Source organism: Mustela nigripes, chromosome X (assembly GCF_022355385.1).
Source record: "Mustela nigripes isolate SB6536 chromosome X, MUSNIG.SB6536, whole genome shotgun sequence".
In the NCBI taxonomy this organism is placed as follows: domain Eukaryota; kingdom Metazoa; phylum Chordata; class Mammalia; order Carnivora; family Mustelidae; genus Mustela; species Mustela nigripes.
In genome coordinates, this window is record NC_081575.1 from 45,148,388 (window position 1) to 45,167,397 (window position 19,010).

At 43.6% G+C, this 19,010-nt stretch overlaps 1 protein-coding gene across 1 annotated transcript; it reads left to right on the forward strand.

Annotated features, from left to right (window-relative positions):
• The first annotated feature begins 4,077 nt into the window (after nt 1–4,077).
• Nucleotides 4,078–13,062, forward strand: LOC132006695 (nuclear RNA export factor 2-like). Its single transcript, XM_059384651.1, has 20 exons — nt 4,078–4,238; nt 4,472–4,625; nt 4,934–5,017; nt 5,132–5,236; nt 5,343–5,423; nt 5,544–5,613; nt 5,761–5,849; nt 5,968–6,075; nt 6,250–6,359; nt 8,179–8,215; nt 8,617–8,685; nt 8,772–8,827; nt 8,967–9,074; nt 9,192–9,250; nt 9,363–9,478; nt 9,571–9,613; nt 10,166–10,238; nt 10,773–10,955; nt 12,819–12,879; nt 13,018–13,062. The coding sequence occupies exons 1-20, from the start codon at nt 4,204–4,206 to the stop codon at nt 13,060–13,062; spliced, it is 1,686 nt and encodes a 561-aa protein (XP_059240634.1). The 5' UTR covers nt 4,078–4,203.
• Nucleotides 13,063–19,010: the final 5,948 nt, after the last annotated feature.

Below are 19,010 nucleotides of genomic sequence, written 5' to 3' on the forward strand. Positions count from 1 at the left end.
TCAAATATTAAAATGCAAAGATTTTAAAAATTAAAGGGCATATTAAAAACAAGAAGCAAAAATTGGATATATATAGTATTTAATAAATGAAAAGAAAATGTACATTAGGTCCTGTTTTGTGTGGCAATGAACTTTCCAACATGATTTGAAATACATGTATCTGTAATCTAACTATATAAATGTATACAAATGTAATCTAATTATACAAATGTAAAACAGATAATATTAACACATGCCCATGCACACACACATGCTCATGCACATACTCTTGCTTTCCTCTGAGACAAGTACAGTACTGGCTGTCACAAAGCTGAGCACCCACAGACATGCATGTAGGTCCAGAACATTCTTCGTATACATACCAGCACCAGCTATATCTGCTAGATTTAAGGAAAGCCTCTGTTCATTTCTGCCACCAGTTTGCAAAATCCTCCTCTCCTCAGATCAGAAAAGCAGTAGTTTCAGCATTAATCAAGAGGGGAGTAATAAGCTCTAGATATAACTGTACACTAGTGAAAAATACTAATTTTACAAAAGACAAATTCAACACATGGTAGTTTTACAAGCAGTTTATGAAATAGTTCTGCAGTCCATTTTTTTTCTAGAATAAGTAGATGTGGGTGGAAGTGGTTGAGATGTATGGATTCTCAAAAGTGGTTTTGTTTATCACAAATCTACATTGCCTACATTCATTTAACAAATACTGATTAAGCCCTTTTATATGCCAGACAATGCCACCTCAAAGTGACTCTTAATTGGCAAACTCTGCGATCCAAACAGATTTATCCATCTAGTTCAAGACCTATATCTCCACTTGGTCCAAGGCCCCTGGATCCGCCCAAGCAGGAGTGACTAACTCCTGCTCATAAAACATCATCCTTTGTCTGCTCACAGAAATTGGTCCTTGAGATCTAAAAGTCCACTGATAAAGGAGACGCAGCCCAGTAGCTGGAGGAACACTTACGATGTGGAGGCAGACCAATCGATGAGGACACAATTTCTGCTCCACCACTGACTTGGTTGAGAAATCCTGGGAGCCTAATATTCATGATCTAGAAAGGGACTGTGGATACAATCATTTTTAGACTTCTGTGAGGAGGTTCAAAAAAACTCTATTGAGTCTGCTCAACTCTGATCAAGTATTGGTTCCTACTAGGCAAGTGTTGGTTTACTTCTCCACCCTGTTCTTTCCTTACCACAGCAGGGACGCCATTGTCATGTGCTCAATGGCATAGCAGTGATGTAGGCAGAATTCCAAATCAACACAAGAAGTACCATGTGAACACACATCATGTCATAAAGGATACTCACAACCGTTTCTTTGTGTGAGGATCAATTAATACTGTAGTAGAGACTGAGGGGAAACCCAGGCAGCCTGGGTGAAGGGCACCAACTGATTTCTGATGCTCCTGTTGTTATCTTTGATTTTGGCACAACGACAGTGAGACAGGGATTGTGCTGAGATGCAAACCTTCAGTAAGTGGATATGCACGTGCACGAAAGTATGTGTGTGTGTGATCTCTCTGAATTTTTAATCACTTGCCCACTCTCCTATGAGATTCCCAAAACAAGGCTGTGATTGTGATTGCTTCTGTCAAATCACCTTCTTTAGGGAGGCCTCTGGTCCTGTTTAGACTTAGCTGGTCAGTCTGGGGATTGCTATAGCTGTTTGATAGCTCATTTTTAACACTTCCCCCTTGACAACATTATTTCTGAAGTAATGTCAGTTCTCAAAGATGATTCTGATGCTCTGTAGACTGTATGTTGACTATGGACCATTATTCTTCTTTCTAATATTTGATCGTTCCCTTTCATCGGTGGATTTTTATGAAAACATGTTGTTTTCCTGGGATTCTCTAAAGGTCACTAATAAGGTTTCTCTTTGTTGTTGTTATTGTTGTTTAGTATCATTATGAACTCATGGCTTTTTATCATGTCGATGGGCTTCAAACCATTGTTTTGAGCAGAAGAGTAAAATGATTTATGTTCTACTCTTGGGCTGAAAACAGACGGTAAAGGAGCAAGGATGAAAATAGAAGGACCAGTTGGAAGACAGTATAATCCAGGAGATAGATTTTGGGGTCTTGACCAGGGTGGTAATAATAGTGGTGGTGAGAAATGGCTAGATTATGGATGTACTGGAAAGAGTAGGCAAGAGAATTTCCTGAACAGTTGGATGTGGAGTGAGAGAGAGAGAGAGCACTCCAGGCCACTTCCAAGTTTTGACACTGAGCCATTGGCATTTCAGCATCAAATGCTCTGCCCATGTTTAATTCCACTTCTGGCGCCACACAGGGAACATCCCAAAGGTGATGAGTAGCAGGGCTGTCATGACAGCAAGGCCACACACTGAAAGCAGTGACTCCCCAGAAGAATTAATCTGAAACATGGCTGTAATCAGTATATCATGGAGCAATCACCAGTGAACAGACTTTTACTCATAAGTGTGCCCTAAGACAGCATGGAGTAATTAAGGTACAAAATGTACAACACACAAACTGAGAGAGCCTTAAATATTAGAATCCAAAAGGAAGCTGTTTTCTACCAGTCTAGGTACCTTAATTCTCCCCTCACTGCCTACCCAAACCACTAGCATTATTATCTGCTGTTTCACTGTTTCAGTTGAATGTGGTAAAAATAAAATACCCTTAGTGAATCCACTGTGGGAGAGAGAAATGGCCTCTTATTTCTGTAGATACCAGAAAATTTTCCAAATCTTTCCATATGTAAATTATATATGTTGGCAGGGAGTATTTGCAGGGGGAATGGCAAATATCAATACAACTCCTAGGAGTGAATACAGGATGAAATAGCACCAAGACACTAAGTGTACTTGTGGTTACAATATCCAAGAAAGTAGAAGTCAGATTAAAGGAAATTGATAAGAGAAAGAAAGAGGCACTACATAATAATAAAGCGATCAGTACATTGGGGAGTCATAATGATCCTAAATGTGTATGGGCCAAACAACAGAGACTCAAAGTACATGAAACAAAAAAACTAAGAGAGCTGAAAGAAGAAATAACCACATCCATAATTATAGTTGGGGCCTTCAACAGCCCCCTCCCATTTAACAAGGGATAAAATTACTAGAGACAAAACCAGCAAGAATATAGGAGATCTGAATAACACAATAAACAGGATCTATGCAACATAAATATAGTAATCCAACCGATGACAGCAAGGCACGTCCCCCCCAATGTCTATCTAATATTCATCAAGCTAGAGCATCTCCTGGACCATCAAACAAACTTCAACAAATTTTAAGAGAATTGAAATCACACAGGGCGTGTTCTCTAATCATAATGGACCCATGTTAGAAATCAATAATATAATGAAAAAAGAAGAATCAGTGCACACTTGGAGATGGTAGTTGACATATCATCCCAGTTTGTAATTCAGATCCTTGTTATAGAGGAGCCGAGGTTAGGAAGGGTTGTCCCCTCACCTGAAAGGCATTTCAGGCTGGGAAAAAAGAAAACTCACTCTGGGTATCTCAAACTGAGTATTGTTGACAACAAGGCTGGAGGGAGTGGAACAGCTTAGGAGGCTGTTACATCAGTCCCACCTGACATTAAAGCTTGAACTACGCCAGCAAAGGAAGTACAGCTTTCTGAGTGTTAGTGGGATCAGTTTGGTGGCTGACTAAATTTGGGGAGCATGAGAAAGAATGCTTCCCTGGTATTGGTGTGGTACTTAGACAAGCCTGAAAGAAGGCACAATTCAGATGTCTTCCTAGTGTATGGTTGGTTTCCAGTCTAACCCATGGATGCATAGACCTCTGTTTTTTTATAAATCCTGCTTCATTCTTTAAAAGGTTCAATACATAACCTCCTCCTCCTCCTCTCCCAGGATCCTCCCCTGATAATCCCATCTGTCAAATAAGGCTCTCCTATCTGGACAAGCAGAGGAGTTTCCTTTCTGGGGTTTGGGGGATTGGACCCTTAGGGCAGATTGACACTTTGCTTGTCCTACCATGGTGTTAGCCTAAGATGTATACATGGTAAGGGGACCACTGACATGTCTTCAATCTTGTATTTTTTCCCCTTTTGAGAATACAATGATGGTGATAGCTCACCTCAAGGAAGAAAGAAAATTTGGAGTTCATTCCACGGTGACTTTTTCAAGAGGAACCCTCATTATGAATGTGGTGGATATGAGCCTCATCTTTCATACCTCCAGGAGAATGATGGAAATGTGTTGATGAGAAATGTCCAAGAGGACCCCAAAATAAGACAGTAAGTGATCAGGCAGACTGGTTTGCATGTAGCAGCCCCTGGGACTAGGTGACTCTTTCACTCTCCCTGGTCGTCTTTTTCTTCTCTCACTGGAAAACTGAAGGATGCCAAAAGTGGAATAATGGTTAAGAGATCCTAATTGTATTCCTGGTGACAGAGAGGTGAGGGTGTATAGAAGAAGACTTTCTTAGCATTTATGGCCCTACCTTTGTCTTTCCACTTCTCCTCCACAGCACTCCCTATAGCACCCGGCACAACAAGAGGAGAGTGAAATGGCAAAATGAAGGCCATATCCATATTACTGTGTGGAGAGACAGAAAAACTCTGAAGAGAGAAATGGGGGTGAACGCACAAAATGGAAACCCAGGGAAATGGTTCAAGATCAATGTGAGTGTCTTGGCAAGGTCTGCATTAGATAGACTATCCTGGAACCTTATAAAAAAAAAAAAAGGAAGACCACATTACACAACCTTACGTCAATTATTTGGAGGAGAGCTTTTCAATGGAGATTTTCCTTCATCAGAGGGTCTAGAAAATCCATATTTGGCACGAAAATAAGAAAGAATGCCAGTGGTCCCTTCTTTTGAAGTTCTATGTAGCTCAAAAGAAGGTCAGATAAGAACACTGTTGGGTCTGTTTCCAGCTTTAATTCTATGTTGTCTCTCCTCACTCCCATCTCTTCTTTTCACCTTTAGATTCCCTATGGGAAAAAGTATGACAAGACATGGCTAATGAATTCAATCCAGAGCCATTGCAGTGTCCCCTTCACTCCAGTCGATGTAAGAGAGGATGGTGAAGCCAGATGAGTGGGCATAGGGAAGTGTGAGTGGGGGAAGCCAACTGAGCCAGAAGACTCTATCCTCCAAAATTAATGTTGCCTCCCTCTCCTGCAGTTTCACTACATGAAAAACCAGGCTCGGTTCTTTGTCCAGGATGTTGGCACTGCCTCTGCACTGAAGGATGTCAGCTGCAAGATTTATGATGAGGAGAACCGAAAGGTATGTGTTGAGGGCACTACCTCTCCCTAGTCCTGGGGCAGGAAGAAAGGGCAGGGCTGGTTGGAATTAAAGTTCTTGGTCTTTGCCCCACCTCTCCTTCCTGCAGATATCTATCTTTGTCAATCCCTCCTCTGTACCCTACTCTGTGAGGTATAAGTTGGAGCCAGAAGAAATGGAGCAGCTAAAGGTAATGCAGACTCAAGGCCCATTGCATGCCCACACCCACACCCACCTCTTCTTCCTTCAGCCCCTGATTTCCCTATCCCCACTGGAGCCTCCCAGTGGCTCTCTGTGTCTCTCTCTGCAGCTGACCATGAACAAACGCTATGACGTCTCCCAGCAAGCTCTTGACCTCCAGTGTCTCCGCTTTGACCCAGGTACACAACAGCAAAAATTCTAGGGCAGGTGACAGCACAGGGATCTTTCTGGGATGGAGACTGAGGGATGGTGATGTGAGAAGGGGTTGGTGCTGGCCCTAGACCCCACTCTCAGCCTTCTGATTGCCTCCTCTCGACTTCCTGAAGACTTGGTAGGCCATGATATAGATATAATCCTGAACCGAAGAAACTGCATGGCAGCCACCCTGCAGATCATTGAAGAGAATTACCCTGAGGTGAGACCTTGGGCCCAGTGCTGTTATTAATGGTAGGGGTGGGACACATGGGGTGGAGGACAGAGTTGTCTCTGAGTCCCTGGTAGTAGTTGTCACTCTAACTCTTCTTCATCAACAGCTATTGTCCTTGAACTTGAGCAACAACAAACTGTATGGGCTAGATGGTCTGTCTGACATTATAGAGATGGCCCCCACAGTCAAGAACCTGAACCTCTCCAAAAATGAGGTGGGAAGAGGGAGCCAAATCAAAGTTGGGGGTTGACAGTGGGTGGTAGTGCTCATCAGAGTAATGACAGGAGGCAACAGAAGGTACCTGGGTGGAAAGGTGGGAGATCGGGTGCAGGGCCCTTGTGTCTCTTTCCCTGGGAATCTTTTCCAGTTTCTTCCCCATATTTCTCAGCTGAACTTGCTGTGGGAGTTAAACAAGATTAAAGGACTGGAGCTTGAAGAGCTTTGGCTAGAAGGAAACCCCTTGTGTGACACCTTTCCAGACGAGTCCACCTACATAAGGTCAGTGTGAACACCTCTCACACTTCCTGGGAACCCTCAGTCCTGGGAACCTGAACTGTCCCTGAGAATGCATGTATGCAGGAAGCTACAACCCTAGTCCTCTAGAAGGACCATAGGTCCCATCTACTCCTCTCTCTGTGTCCTTCAGCTGTAAGGAGTTTCCTTCCTCTGACCTGCTCACCTGCTCTCCTGGTCTGGAGTCTGTTTCCACCTCACTGCAGTCAGAATTATTTTTCTTTTCTTTTTTTTTTTTAAAAAAAAAAAACATCTTTTTAAATTTTTCTTATTTAAATTCAATTTAGCTAACGTTTAATGCATTATTATTTTCAGGGGAAGAATTTAGTGATTCATCAGTTACATATAACACCCAGTGCTCATTACATCAAGTGCCCTCCTTATGCTTTCAGTGTTCTTTAGAATGCCCTCCAAGAGTGTGCTCCTGGAAGCAAGTCTCCTCCTCCTCACCAGGACCAGGAGGGACCAGACTTGAGCCAGATGTTAGTGCTTTGAACTGAGAAGGGTCCTCCAGTTCAGGGCCTCAGTGCTGAGACAGGTTTTCCTACTCCCTACTGAGATTGAGTTTCTCTCCCTTGTTCTGAAAGGGGACCTCCTTCTCTTACTCCAAAAGGGTTGCCCACTCTAATTTCAGGCTACCATGGTGGCTTTCCTGCCCCATGCTGAGGCCAAGGTCCTGGAGTCCTACCATCACGATATCCGTTCCTCTGACCCAATGCCAGTAGTAAGGCCCTGCTTGGGAGAAACCAGGGTTCCTGAGTCAATGGGCCAGAGATGGGTGACTACCAGTGAGCAGAGGCCTTTCTGAGGCAGGAATGGAAGGCAGAGGGCAGAGGTGCTTGAGGAGACAGAAGGAAAGCCTCTCAGAGGCACTGCCCCCTCCTTTCCCTCCGCACATCACATCTCCGCAACTGATCCTTCAGAGAAGCCCTGGGTAGTCCCGCACAGATATGATTCCTCAGGCTAGGAATCAACTAAGACAGGTGCACGTGCACAGGGTCCATCAGGAGGGAAGGCACTGATCATGAGAGGGGACGACAGACCCTCAGCCCCACGCTGACCTCGGGGTTGACCCTATACTCCCTCTGGGGAAAATCTCCTGCCCCTGTGGTTGTCTCGTTCCCCAGCTCAGACTGGGCTCACATAGGTGACAAAGTTTCATCCAGCATGCAGTGGGCCCCCAACCCAACACCTGCATGTTTTCCATTCCTACCTTGGGTGCCAGGGCTTGCCAGGGAAGATGAAGGATAGGACTGCAACCAGGGAGCCATTTCCCCATTCTTCTCTCTTCTTCCTGATCCCTGCCACCACGGTAGAGCTTCTTTCCCCTCCCTTTGCTTTGCTTTCTCTTACTCCTTAGTCACTGATTCCATTATGTATCTCCTACCTCTGCCCTCCTACATTCATTCGCTCTTCTGTCTTCATCCCCTCCTCCCTCCCTGCCTCCTGGGCCTTGCCTCAAACCCCTCCCTGCCCCAACATCCTGGGACATCCCTGGGGGATATCAGGGTCTTTCAGGATGCTAGACCCCTAGTGATGTAGCAGAGCTCTGGGCTCCCATTCCTTTCGCTCTTCTCTCGGGAGTCTTCAGTGAGGATTTGGAGGAAGTAAGGGATACAGGGAGGGGAAGTCATCCCTGGAGCTCCACATGTTGCTTCTGGTGGCACTGAAGAAGGGAGTCAGAGCAGTCTAGGTGGAAGCTGCCCAGTGGAAAGGAGAGGGAGGGAAGGGAGGGAAAGGATAGGAGGGAGGCTTCGGAACCCTGACCTATCAGTCACTTCTTTCTATTTTGGATTTTGGACAGTGCCATCAAGGACTGTTTTCCTAAGTTGTTACGCCTGGTAAGTGACTACACTCATCATTGTCTCTTACTAACATTGATCACTACCACACCTGCTCTCAAGCTCTTTGGGTCTTCTCTAGATTACATGTTTGTGTCAGACCCTTTTCCATTTTAGGGTACCAGGACTCCTGAAAATGACATGAATATGCTCTCTGGAAAAATATGTGCATGCGCACGCGTGCGCACACACACACACACACCAGAAAAAAGTTGCATATAATAGTAAATACTTTCCAGATGTCATGTTGAAGACACACACTCTAATCTTGTCCATGTAATTTCCAGTACGCTTTCATACCTAACCTCTGACCCTCACCCTCTCTTGGGCTCATCTTTCCCCCTGATCATCCAGGGCCACCTCCCTGGTCTCCCCTGCTGACTTCTTCTTCCCTTCTCCAGGATGGCCAGGAGTTATCACCACCAGTTATCACTGATACTGACACACCCTGCTTGTTAAAGCCCTGCAAGGTGAGGGAAAATTGATCAAACAACATTTGGGCTATTACAAGGGAGGTTTTATCAGCCACATAGTCTCAAATGTATTTTGATTCCAGGAAAGCTACAAAGGATCTGATGCCCTGAAGAGTCTAGTCCTGCAGTTCCTGCAGCAGTAAGTACTCCTGGGAATCTGGAGAAGGGGATGGCTAGGATGGGTGAGGCCACCCAAGCTCAGAACTGCTGACTGGGTCTGGAAATCTCATTTGGGATCCAGACCACAGAGATAGACTGTCCTCATTACTCTCCCACAGGTACTATTTCATCTATGATTTTGGAGACCGTCAGGGTCTCCTCGGTGCCTACCATGATGAGGCCTGCTTCTCCCTGGTCATTCCCTTAAACCCCAAGGACCCAGGCCCGTAAGTAGCAAAGCCCAGTCTCTATTCCTGGGCTCTGTGGCTCCCCAGAAGACACAGGGCAGCTCCTGGAATCACCCACACTGGCCACACTACCACTTTCTGTTCTTTCTCTGTTAGAAGCAGTTTGTGGGAGTACTTCAAGGAAAGCAGGAATATGAAGAAGCCCAAGGACCCCTGTGCGTGTGTGATGAGGAAGATTGGGCAGGGAAACAGGGTGTGCAGGGATTAACTATTATGGCCCAGGGTTTGGTGACCCATGAACTTCGCTTGCTTCTCCTCTCCCCCTAGCCCTGTGTGTTCAGCCACTAAATCACACAAAATATGACATCGTGGGCTCCCTCTGTGTGCTGCCCAAAACACAGCACGATCTCAGCTCCTTCTTGGTGGACATGTGGTTCCAGACGGTGAGCACATTCTTCCTCCCAAGGGCAGCCCCAGAAAGCCATGGGTGGGTAGGAAGTTTAGGTGACTTAGCACCTGGACTCTTCCCTTTCAGGAAAGGATGCTCTGTTTCACTGTCCATGGGGTGTTCAAGGAAGGTGAGTGTGCATAGAGTCCCTCCCCAGATGCCCCACTGCTCCCTCCCCGCAGGCCGGAATCCCTCTCAGAACTGCCCCAGCTTCCCTGATCCCTTTCCTTCTCTTCCTATTCCCACTGTGTTCTGCCTCCACTCTGTCCCCAAACCATCCTGGTCTGAACTGGATCTATGCTGGTCTGCCCTACATAGACACAGTCTATGGAGTTTCATGGCTGTCATCCCAAATCCTTATTCCAAGAACTACTTGAGGTGTTTACTTAACCTCTAAGTTTCCTCATTTGCAAAATGGAGCTAATAATGCCCACCTCTCAGAATGAAAAATGAATCAATTGAACTTGTGGAATGGTTGTCACAGCACCTGCCACCTAGTAGAGGCCCTGTCACTGGGCGTAGACTGTCAGTACTGTTGGCATCCCCATACCAGACACCCCAACTCCCAGTTAACAATAGTTCCCTTCAGCATGAATATCAGGACAGACCCTGACTGGGGAACACCGTGTGGGCATGTGACGTATGTGTGACTCTAAGAGGGTATTGTTGTTTGTTGTTGAAGTGGAGGGAAAGTCTCAGGGTTCTGTTCGCGCCTTCACCAGGACTTTCATCACCATCCCTGCCAGCAATTCCAGGTGAGCGCTACGTTGAAGGTGGGAATGTTCATCCCAGCCTGGGCTCAGGGTTGTGGGAGCGTGGTGGTGAAGACATCTTGGTTTTCTCACTATTGTGGAAAGCCAACAAGTAGATCCAAGAAGCAGTCTAGTGTGGTGGTTAAGAGTATGGGTTCTGGGGTTAGAGCACTGGGTTTTCTTCTTGACCCCAGCACTCACTGGCATCACATGACCTCTCTGTGACACATCGTCTTCATTGGAAAATGGGGATTAGCTGCCCCTTCCCTTAGGCTATTGTAAGGGATAAATGTGCGTGTAAAATCATCCCTGGGTTGCAGGTTAAGTACACATCTAGTGAGGTTGGTAGATAGTCCCTGAAAAGGTGGGTTCTGTGAAGGGGTGGAGGCACAAGCCACGGAATCTGGGGAGGATGGCAGGCATACAGTAGGGGTAAGGAAGGAATCTAGTTGCTGAGTGGCAGTGGAAACAGGATCATTGATCTGGATGTGGAGTTGTACATTCATCTACTTGTCTGAGGGCCCATTTTCTCTCCAGTCTATGCATCGTGAATGATGAGCTGTTTGTGAGAGATGCTACCCCCAGTGAGACTTGGAATGCGTTCTCCTACCGAGATCCTACACCAACTTCCAGCTCCATGCCCACCGTCTCCCAGGAGCAGCAGGAAATGGTTCATGCTTTCTCCACTCAGTCTGGAATGAAACTCGAGTGGTCTCAGAAGTGAGTGGTGGGTGTACATGGGAAAGGGCAAGTTGCGACAGCGACTTGGGTGGAGGAGTGTGAATCAAAGAAACTCACAGGAAATTTGGAAAAATAACATTTTGGATAGTTTGCTTCCAAAAAGAAAGAGAGTGAGTACATGGAGAAGGTGTCATACTATTATATATGTGAAGGATTAAAAAATATTATAATGCTCAATGACATTGTTTTATATATAGAAAATCTGAAAGAATCCACCAAAAAGCTAATAAAACTAATAAATTCAGCTGTAGGATAAAAGACCAATATACAAAACTCGTTTTTATTTCTATGTACTTGCAATGAGCAGTCCAAAAATGAAATTAAGAAAATAAACCCATTTACAATAGCATCAGAGTAGTAAAATATTTGGAAACAAATGTAACAAAAGAAGCACAAATCTTACACTCTGAAATCCATAAAACTTTGTTAAAAAATTTTAAAAATGGGAAAGATAATCCCTTTCCTTTGGTTGGAATATTTCTAAATAGCTTAATATTGTTAAGATGGCAGTAATACCTAGAGCAATCTACAGATTCAACACAATCCCCGTCAAAATCCTTCTTTGTAAAAATTGACAGGGTTATCCTAAATTTCACATATAAGTTGCACCAAAACAATCTTGAGAGATAAGAACAAAGTTAAAGGACTCACACTTCCTAATTTCAAAACTCGCTAAAAAGGTACAGTAATCAGAACTATGCAGTGCTGGCATATGGACAGTGCATGAATCAACGGAGTAGAATTGAGAGTGCACAAATAAACTCTCACATTTACGGTCAATTGATTGTCAGTGAGAGTGCTGAAAAAATGTGATGAGAAAAAAAATAGTCTTTTCAGCAAATAGTGCTGGGACAACTGGATATCCACATGCAAAACAAGGAATTTTGACCCTGGATTCACATCATGTACAAACAGACTGTAAGTGGATCAAAATTCTAAAGGTAAGAGCTAATACCATTAAAAAATTGGAAGAAAACATACATGTAAGCCTTCATTAATTAGGCAAGTGTTTCTTATATATGACACCAAAAGCACAAGCAACCAAGGAAAAAATAGATAAACAGGGCTTCATCAAAATTAAAAGGTGTTGTGCACCAGTGAGCACTATCAAAAGACTATAAATCCCACCAAAGGAATGGGAGAAAATATTTGCAAATCACATATCTGACAAGAATGTATGAAGAATGCTTGCAGGTCAACAATAAAAGGACAAACAACCCAATTTAAAAAGTGGTAGAATGGTCTGAATAGACAACTCTCCAAAGAAGATACACAAGGGGCCAAGGAGCCCATGAAAAACTTCTCAACAATTAGTCATTAAGGAAATGTGGATTAAAACCACAATGACTTACTACTTTACACAGCACTGGTATGGCTTTGATCAATAAATGTTTAATGAGGTTTTTTTTTAGATACAATTATTTGGAAATTAGATAATGGTGATGATTGTGTAATCTTGTAGCTATACTAAGGAAACACTGAATTGTACCCTTTAAAATGGTATGTGCATACAAAAATAATAAAATGGTATGTGCATTATATCTCAATAAAAATGACTGGAAACTTGTACTTTTAAATTTCCCATTTGTTTTCTTGAATATCTTTTTTTATCAATATATATTAAGTTCCCTTGTTCTTTTGGAAAGGTCTATTTTTCTGTTTTGAATTCTAGTGGGCATGAATGCCAGTGATAGACATTTTCACTAGGTCTTTCTTCATCGTTGCACATAGTGATCATTCCGGTACATGCATCCCAGCAAAGAACTGGCACTGATTTAGCATCCCACGGTCAGCCTGTCTGTATTGTGGTACTAATGGAGATCACCTGTTCTTCCTCTCCAGGTGCCTTCAGGACAACGAGTGGAACTATACCAGAGCTGGTCAGGTCTTCACTATGCTCAAGGTGAGGTCTGGGAATCATTAAGCGGGCTACCGATGGGCATTTCTGGGCCTTCAGTAAGGCCAAGAAAATGGAGGCTGGGTGGCCTGGGAATGAAACTCCGGATCTGGCTCTTCTGATGTCCCAACTCTTTCCCTCCAGAATGAGGGCAAGATCCCAGAGGAGGCTTTCAAGCAAACCACCTAAAAGAAGCCTTAGATGTCCACGTCATCGCTGTTTCTCTTTCCTCCAGCCTAAGGCTATACCCATGACTGGGGATGGAGGCCTGGCTGACCACGAAATCAAAATTACCTTACAGGCCAGGTAACATAAGCACCTGAAGGATCAGTTGTTCCATGTACTTTCCTCACACATGGTCGCTGTTTATTTTCATAATAAAGAGTTATGTTGCACATTGTGTGTTGTGTGTCCTAGATCACTCTTTTCCTGCCCCAACCATGAGCCAGTGAGTCCAGGACTGAAAGGCCCTGTCCTCTTCCTGACATTGTTCACCCTGGCACAGCAGGTACACAGGCTTGACTCCACAGGTAATATGTCGGTAAATTCTGGTGAGAAGGTACACACACAATTCCAGGGATTGGCCTTTGGAAACAGTGTGATTCAGATGCTCTACCTGGAGGCCTGCAGAAGCAGGCATGTGGCCTGGAACAATAGGGGCTTTGCAAGGGCTGCCTACCAGCTAATGAGTTCAGTGGAAGGAAGATGAGGACTCACATGTATTTACTTCTTATTCCTAATCACTTGGGTGCATTCAAAGGCATACCATCAACAACTTTATGACTTGTACACTGGTGAATGGGAAATGAGCCTTTTCACACCCCTCACCACGCTTGCATTTGTCTTCTCATCTATCCACTGTACTGCCCCTTCCCCTTCTCTGAAGGTGCACTGTGGGAGAGTTCTTACTTTAGCTCCTGAGAGTGAGAGAAAGTCAGCCTGTTTGCCCAGTGCATTTGTTAGAGAGGCGACAAAGGTGCTCCATGTCCGTGTGCTTAAGGGGGATCAGACATTTAGTTGCACATCCAAACAACAGTAGCATGGAACCTCACATTATGGTTGGCTCTGTGGGTAATTTCTCAATGATCAGCAATTGGCAGTTCAGAATCACAGGTAGGAGTTGAAAAGGACACTTGTGCAATTTATTTTCCACACTTCTGTAACATTTGGACTTTAGACCACAAGCAGTCATAATTCTTGAAATTAAAAGCAGTACCAAGTTTCACATTACCATCCTATAAATGATGGCATAGGTGAGGTATCACCAGTGTACAAATTATGCCTCTATTGGCAGGTCTCACGTGTCATTTCCTACCACTAGCCCCTTTTCAACTCTTTATGTACATTTACAGAAGGAATATAGAGGTGTGTGAATTTCTTAGATATATTAACTAAGAGAATAATTGCATTACATAAGGAATAATTCCATGCTATTCCAAGCAGTACCTCAGGGGTCAAAGACAAATCTCTGCCCCCTTACGCAGAGAAGAGTCTGCATTGTGAGGAATAGAGGCAGTCTCACATGTTAGCAAGCAACTGCTGTGTCTGGCTCAAATTAAGCTCTCTGAGCTGAGTTCCCTCATGGGCTAGGACTACAGAACCCATTACATGGCACCTTTACTGCTTTTCTCTACATGATTAGGTTTCCACATACTTTGCCTCCTTCCCTAGGTAGCTCAGATGCCATGGTCTTCCAGTCACTCATTCTTTGGCCAATTCTCCCAATTCCATTGGTCCCATGGTACAAAGGCATCAAGTTTATGGACACCTCCAATGAGATGCCCTTCTCACAAAGGCTACTACTGGGGATGGGTGGTGGACCTCTTCCCACACACCCTCAGGCCAGGAACCTCTGTGGGGAAGGAACCCCAGAGGCAGCTGCAGGAACTCTAGGAAGAGTGACCTTGATGCAATTGCATGATGATGCAATTGATGACTCTTCCTATCTCCCACTAACTTCTGTGCCTTTACTAAAAATCCCTCTGACTCTAGTGTGTCACCTGCTCCCAACACTTTGTCCCAGAGCTTGCTCTGAACTGATACACTTATCCCTAGGATTCCTGCCCAGATACTCTACTCCCAGCTCTAGTGTATAACTGCTGCTTATCTTTCTTTTTTTTAACATTTTAATTTAATTTTTTTCAGTGTTCCAAGATTTCTTGTTTATGCACCACACCTAGTTCTCCATGGAATACGTGTCCTCCTTAATACCCACCACCAGGCTCACTCATCCCCTCACCCACTCCCCTCCAAAACCCTCTGTTTGTTTCTCAGAGTCCACAGTCTCTCATGGTTCATCTCCCCCTCTGATTTACCCCAATTTACTTTTCATTTCCTTCTCCTAATATCCTCCATGTTATTCCTTATGCTCCACAAGTAAGTGAAACCATATGATAATTGACTTTCTCTGCTTGACTTATTTCTCTCAGCATAATATTCTCCAGTCCCATCCATGTTGATACAAAAGTTGGATATTCATCCTTTCTGATGGAGGCATAATATTCCCATTGTATATATGGACCATACCTTTTTATCCATTTGTCTGCTGAAGGGAATCTTTGCTCTTTCCACAGTTTGGTGACTGTGGCCACTGCTGCTATGAACATCGGGGTACAGATGGCCATTCTTTTCACTACATCTGTATCTTTGGGGTAAATACCCAGTAGTGCAATTGCAGGGTCATAATGTTTCTCTATTTTTAATTTTTTGAGGAATCTCCACACTGTTTTCCAAAGTGCCTGCACCAACTTGCATTCCCACCAACACTGTAAGCAGGTTCTCCTTTCTCTACATCCTCTCCAACACTTGTTGTTTCCTGTGTTGTTAATTTTGGCCATTCTAACTGGTGTAAGGTGAAATCTCGATGTGGTTTTGATTTGAGTTTCCCTGATAGCTAATGATGATGGATATTTTTTCCATGTGTCTATTCTGCTTATCTTTCTACATATGGATTCTATTTACCCTATTTGCCTGATCATAAGTCTTTAATGGTAGCATTTCTTTAATGACCAGAGAATTTCTCTTCAAGCACTGCTCCTTATGATTCTACCACCCTGTAACCATTGTGCTGGAGAAAATCAGCCATTGGATGTGAACACATCACCCCTTCAGTGAACATAACCAAGGGCTTGGCCCTTGATCATACAAGGTTGGACACTGTCTCACATCCCTGCTGAAATCAAATAAAGCAGAGAGAAATGGTGTCTGGTTGTTCTTAGCACCTTAACTTGCATCAAAGAAAGATAGTAATGTAATAGTAGGATGGCATGATTTCTCTGTGTTAAGGAGGACAGTTGTCTGTGGCAGGGTCTGAAATTTTGCAGTTGTAACAGGATCCCAGTTGTGACGGTTAATTTTATGTGTCAATTTACGGAGACTGTGGTACCCAGATACTTGGTCAAACATTATTATGGATATTTCTACATGGATTGTTTGGGATTCGATTAATATTTAAATCAATAGGCTTAGAGCATAACGGATTACTTTTCATTATGTGGATGGGTCACATCCAGGCAGTTGAAGACCTGAATAGAGAAAAGACTGACCTCCCTGAAGGAGGAGAGAATTCTGCCAGTAAACCACCTACAAAATTGAATTACAGCTCTTCCCTAGGTCTCCAACCTACCAGCCTATCCTGAATATTTGGGGCTTGTCAGGTTCCACAATAGCAGGAGCTAACCCCTCAATCAAGGGGAAAAAAAGAAAGAACCATACAAACCAGAATAAATGGAAAAATTCTTGGAAACAATACAACCTACTAAGATGGAAACAGGAAGAAATTTTTTAAAAATCTGAATAGACCAATTACTTGTAAGAAGATTGGATGATCATAGAAACAAAAACAAACAAACAAAAAAACTCCCAATGAACAAAACTTCAGGACCAGATGGTATCACTGGTGAATCTTACCAACATTTATAGAAAAATTCATGTCAACCCTTCTCAAACTCTTCCAAAAAAATTGAAGAGGAAAGAACACTGCCAAATTCATTTTATGAGGCCAGCATTACCTTTATATCAAAACTAGAAAAGGACACTACTAAAAAAATCTATGGGCCAATATCCTTAATCAATATAGATGCAAAAAAATATCAATAAGATACTTGCAAACTAATTCCAGCAGCACACTGAAGGATAATTCACCAAATGAGATTTATCCCTGGGATACAAGGATGGTTCATTACATGCAAATCAGTAAGTGTGATACATCATATTTATAGAATGAAAGAAAAAATTGCATGATCATTCAATAGATGCAGAAAAAGCCTTTGACAAATTCCAACAACTGTTCATGATAAAAACCTCTTAACAGATTAGTTATAGAAGGAAAAAAGGCCATATATGACAAGCCCACCAGTAACATCATTTTCAATGGTAAGAAGTTAAAAGCTTTTTCGCAAAGGTCAGGAATAAGACAAAGTTGCCCACTTTGACATCTTCTATTCAATATAGTACCAGAAGTCCTTACCAAAGAAATTAGATATTAAAAAGAAATAAATGATCAGGTAGACAAGATGGCGGGGAAGTAGGAGGAGACACTGTTTCAACCTGTACCCTAAAGTGAGCTGATTACCTACTAAAGAACTCCAATCACCCATGAAATCAGCCTGAGATCAGAATTATACACGTCTGGATCTCTACAGGGAAAGAAGACGCCAGTGGGCAGGTAAAGTGGAGTGGGAACATCGGACTGATATCGGAAGATAAACAAAAGGGGGAGGAAGCCACCAGAGGCAACCCATTGGAAAGTAATACCCCAATATGAGAGTGCCCTGCATCTGGGGACCAGCATTAACTTGGAGTCTGGTTGAAAGCACTCAAAAAGATCAAAGGATCGTGGGGGGAAATTGTGGGAATCGGGGTGGTTAGGGACAGGGACTTAAGTCCCCGGACCCAAGGCAGCCTCCCCTGGCGCTGAGCCAGAGACAGTGTGGCAGAGAAACCAGGTCTTGGTCCCTGAGCCACCAGCGCACCTGAAAATGCCTGGGGTTTGGCTCCCATGAGGGGCTGGGACCCACGCCAGCTGGCAGAACGCTGGGCCATGCTATCAGAGCCTGAGATGCACACACCCCACACCCTTCCCTGAGAGAGATGCACGCAGGAGCCAGCTTGTTGCTCTTGGACCTGGAAAGACCAGGCACTCCCAGCCCAGGCCAGCAGGAAAATCTCAGCATGCGATAGCTGCTTGGAACCTCTCTGGTGGTCTGGAGCTGCCCAGACAGTCGCCACTGTCGTGGTTTTGGATATAAATGGGAGTTCCTGTGTCCCCAGGGACAGCGACTCAGAACCTGCTCTGCCAGCAGCCAGGGGGATCTTAATGTACTCTGGAGACGCAGAGGGGAACAGACTGAGGCTTCTCTCTGAGAGGAGGTCGGGGTGCAGTTTGCTTTCCTCTAAACCTCCAAAAACCATCATAAGCTGTCAAGGCAAGAGAAAAAAAACGAACAAACATAAAAACTTCCAGAAAACAAAAACCTGAAAAACCGGTTTCTTCAGAGCCCACCCCCTTGAGGGGGGGCGGAAGGACTTAACTCAGGGAACTTTGTCTGAAAACCCACGCTGCAGGCCCCTCCCCCAGAAAACCAACCAGGAAAAAAAAAAGGAAAAAACAAAAAAGATGAAAAGAGAACAGCCACCACTACTTCATAGATACAACTTTTGTTTTTGATTCGTTTCCACTATTCTGGTTCATTTTTTTATATACAGATAATTTTTTTAACCTACTTACCATCACAGTGAGATATCCAGTATATCAAATTCCATAATAACCTTTTAACTTGAACATTTTGATACATATGTCCGTGTTTTTCTTTTGCTTTTCTATTTTTTATTTTTTTTTTAATTTTAGTTTTTAGTTTAGTTTATTCCTTTTTATCTTTATTTTTTAAATATTCATATAGAGTTAAACTTCAAGGTAGTCCCCTTTCCCCAATCAATGCTACCCCTATAGGTAAACCAATTTTTAATCCCCCTTTATCTTAGGAAAGTTGAGTCCTTTAAAAAAGATATCAAGATACATCCAGGAAAAATCAAAATAACCTTCCTCTCCCACACTGAGAATTTATAACCACTCTCCCATCTTTTTCTTCAGCCAGTGTTTCTGTGTATTTGTGTTTGTCCTGATAGTATACAAATCT

Coding starts and splice junctions, on each gene's coding strand:
- LOC132006695 (XM_059384651.1), top strand. CDS start 4,204: ATGAGAAATGTCCAAGAGGACCCCAAAATAAGACA. Junction 5,018..5,131: donor TCCCCTTCACTCCAGTCGAT/GTAAGAGAGGAT, acceptor CCTCTCCTGCAG/TTTCACTACATGAAAAACCA. Junction 9,614..10,165: donor CCATGGGGTGTTCAAGGAAG/GTGAGTGTGCAT, acceptor TTGTTGTTGAAG/TGGAGGGAAAGTCTCAGGGT.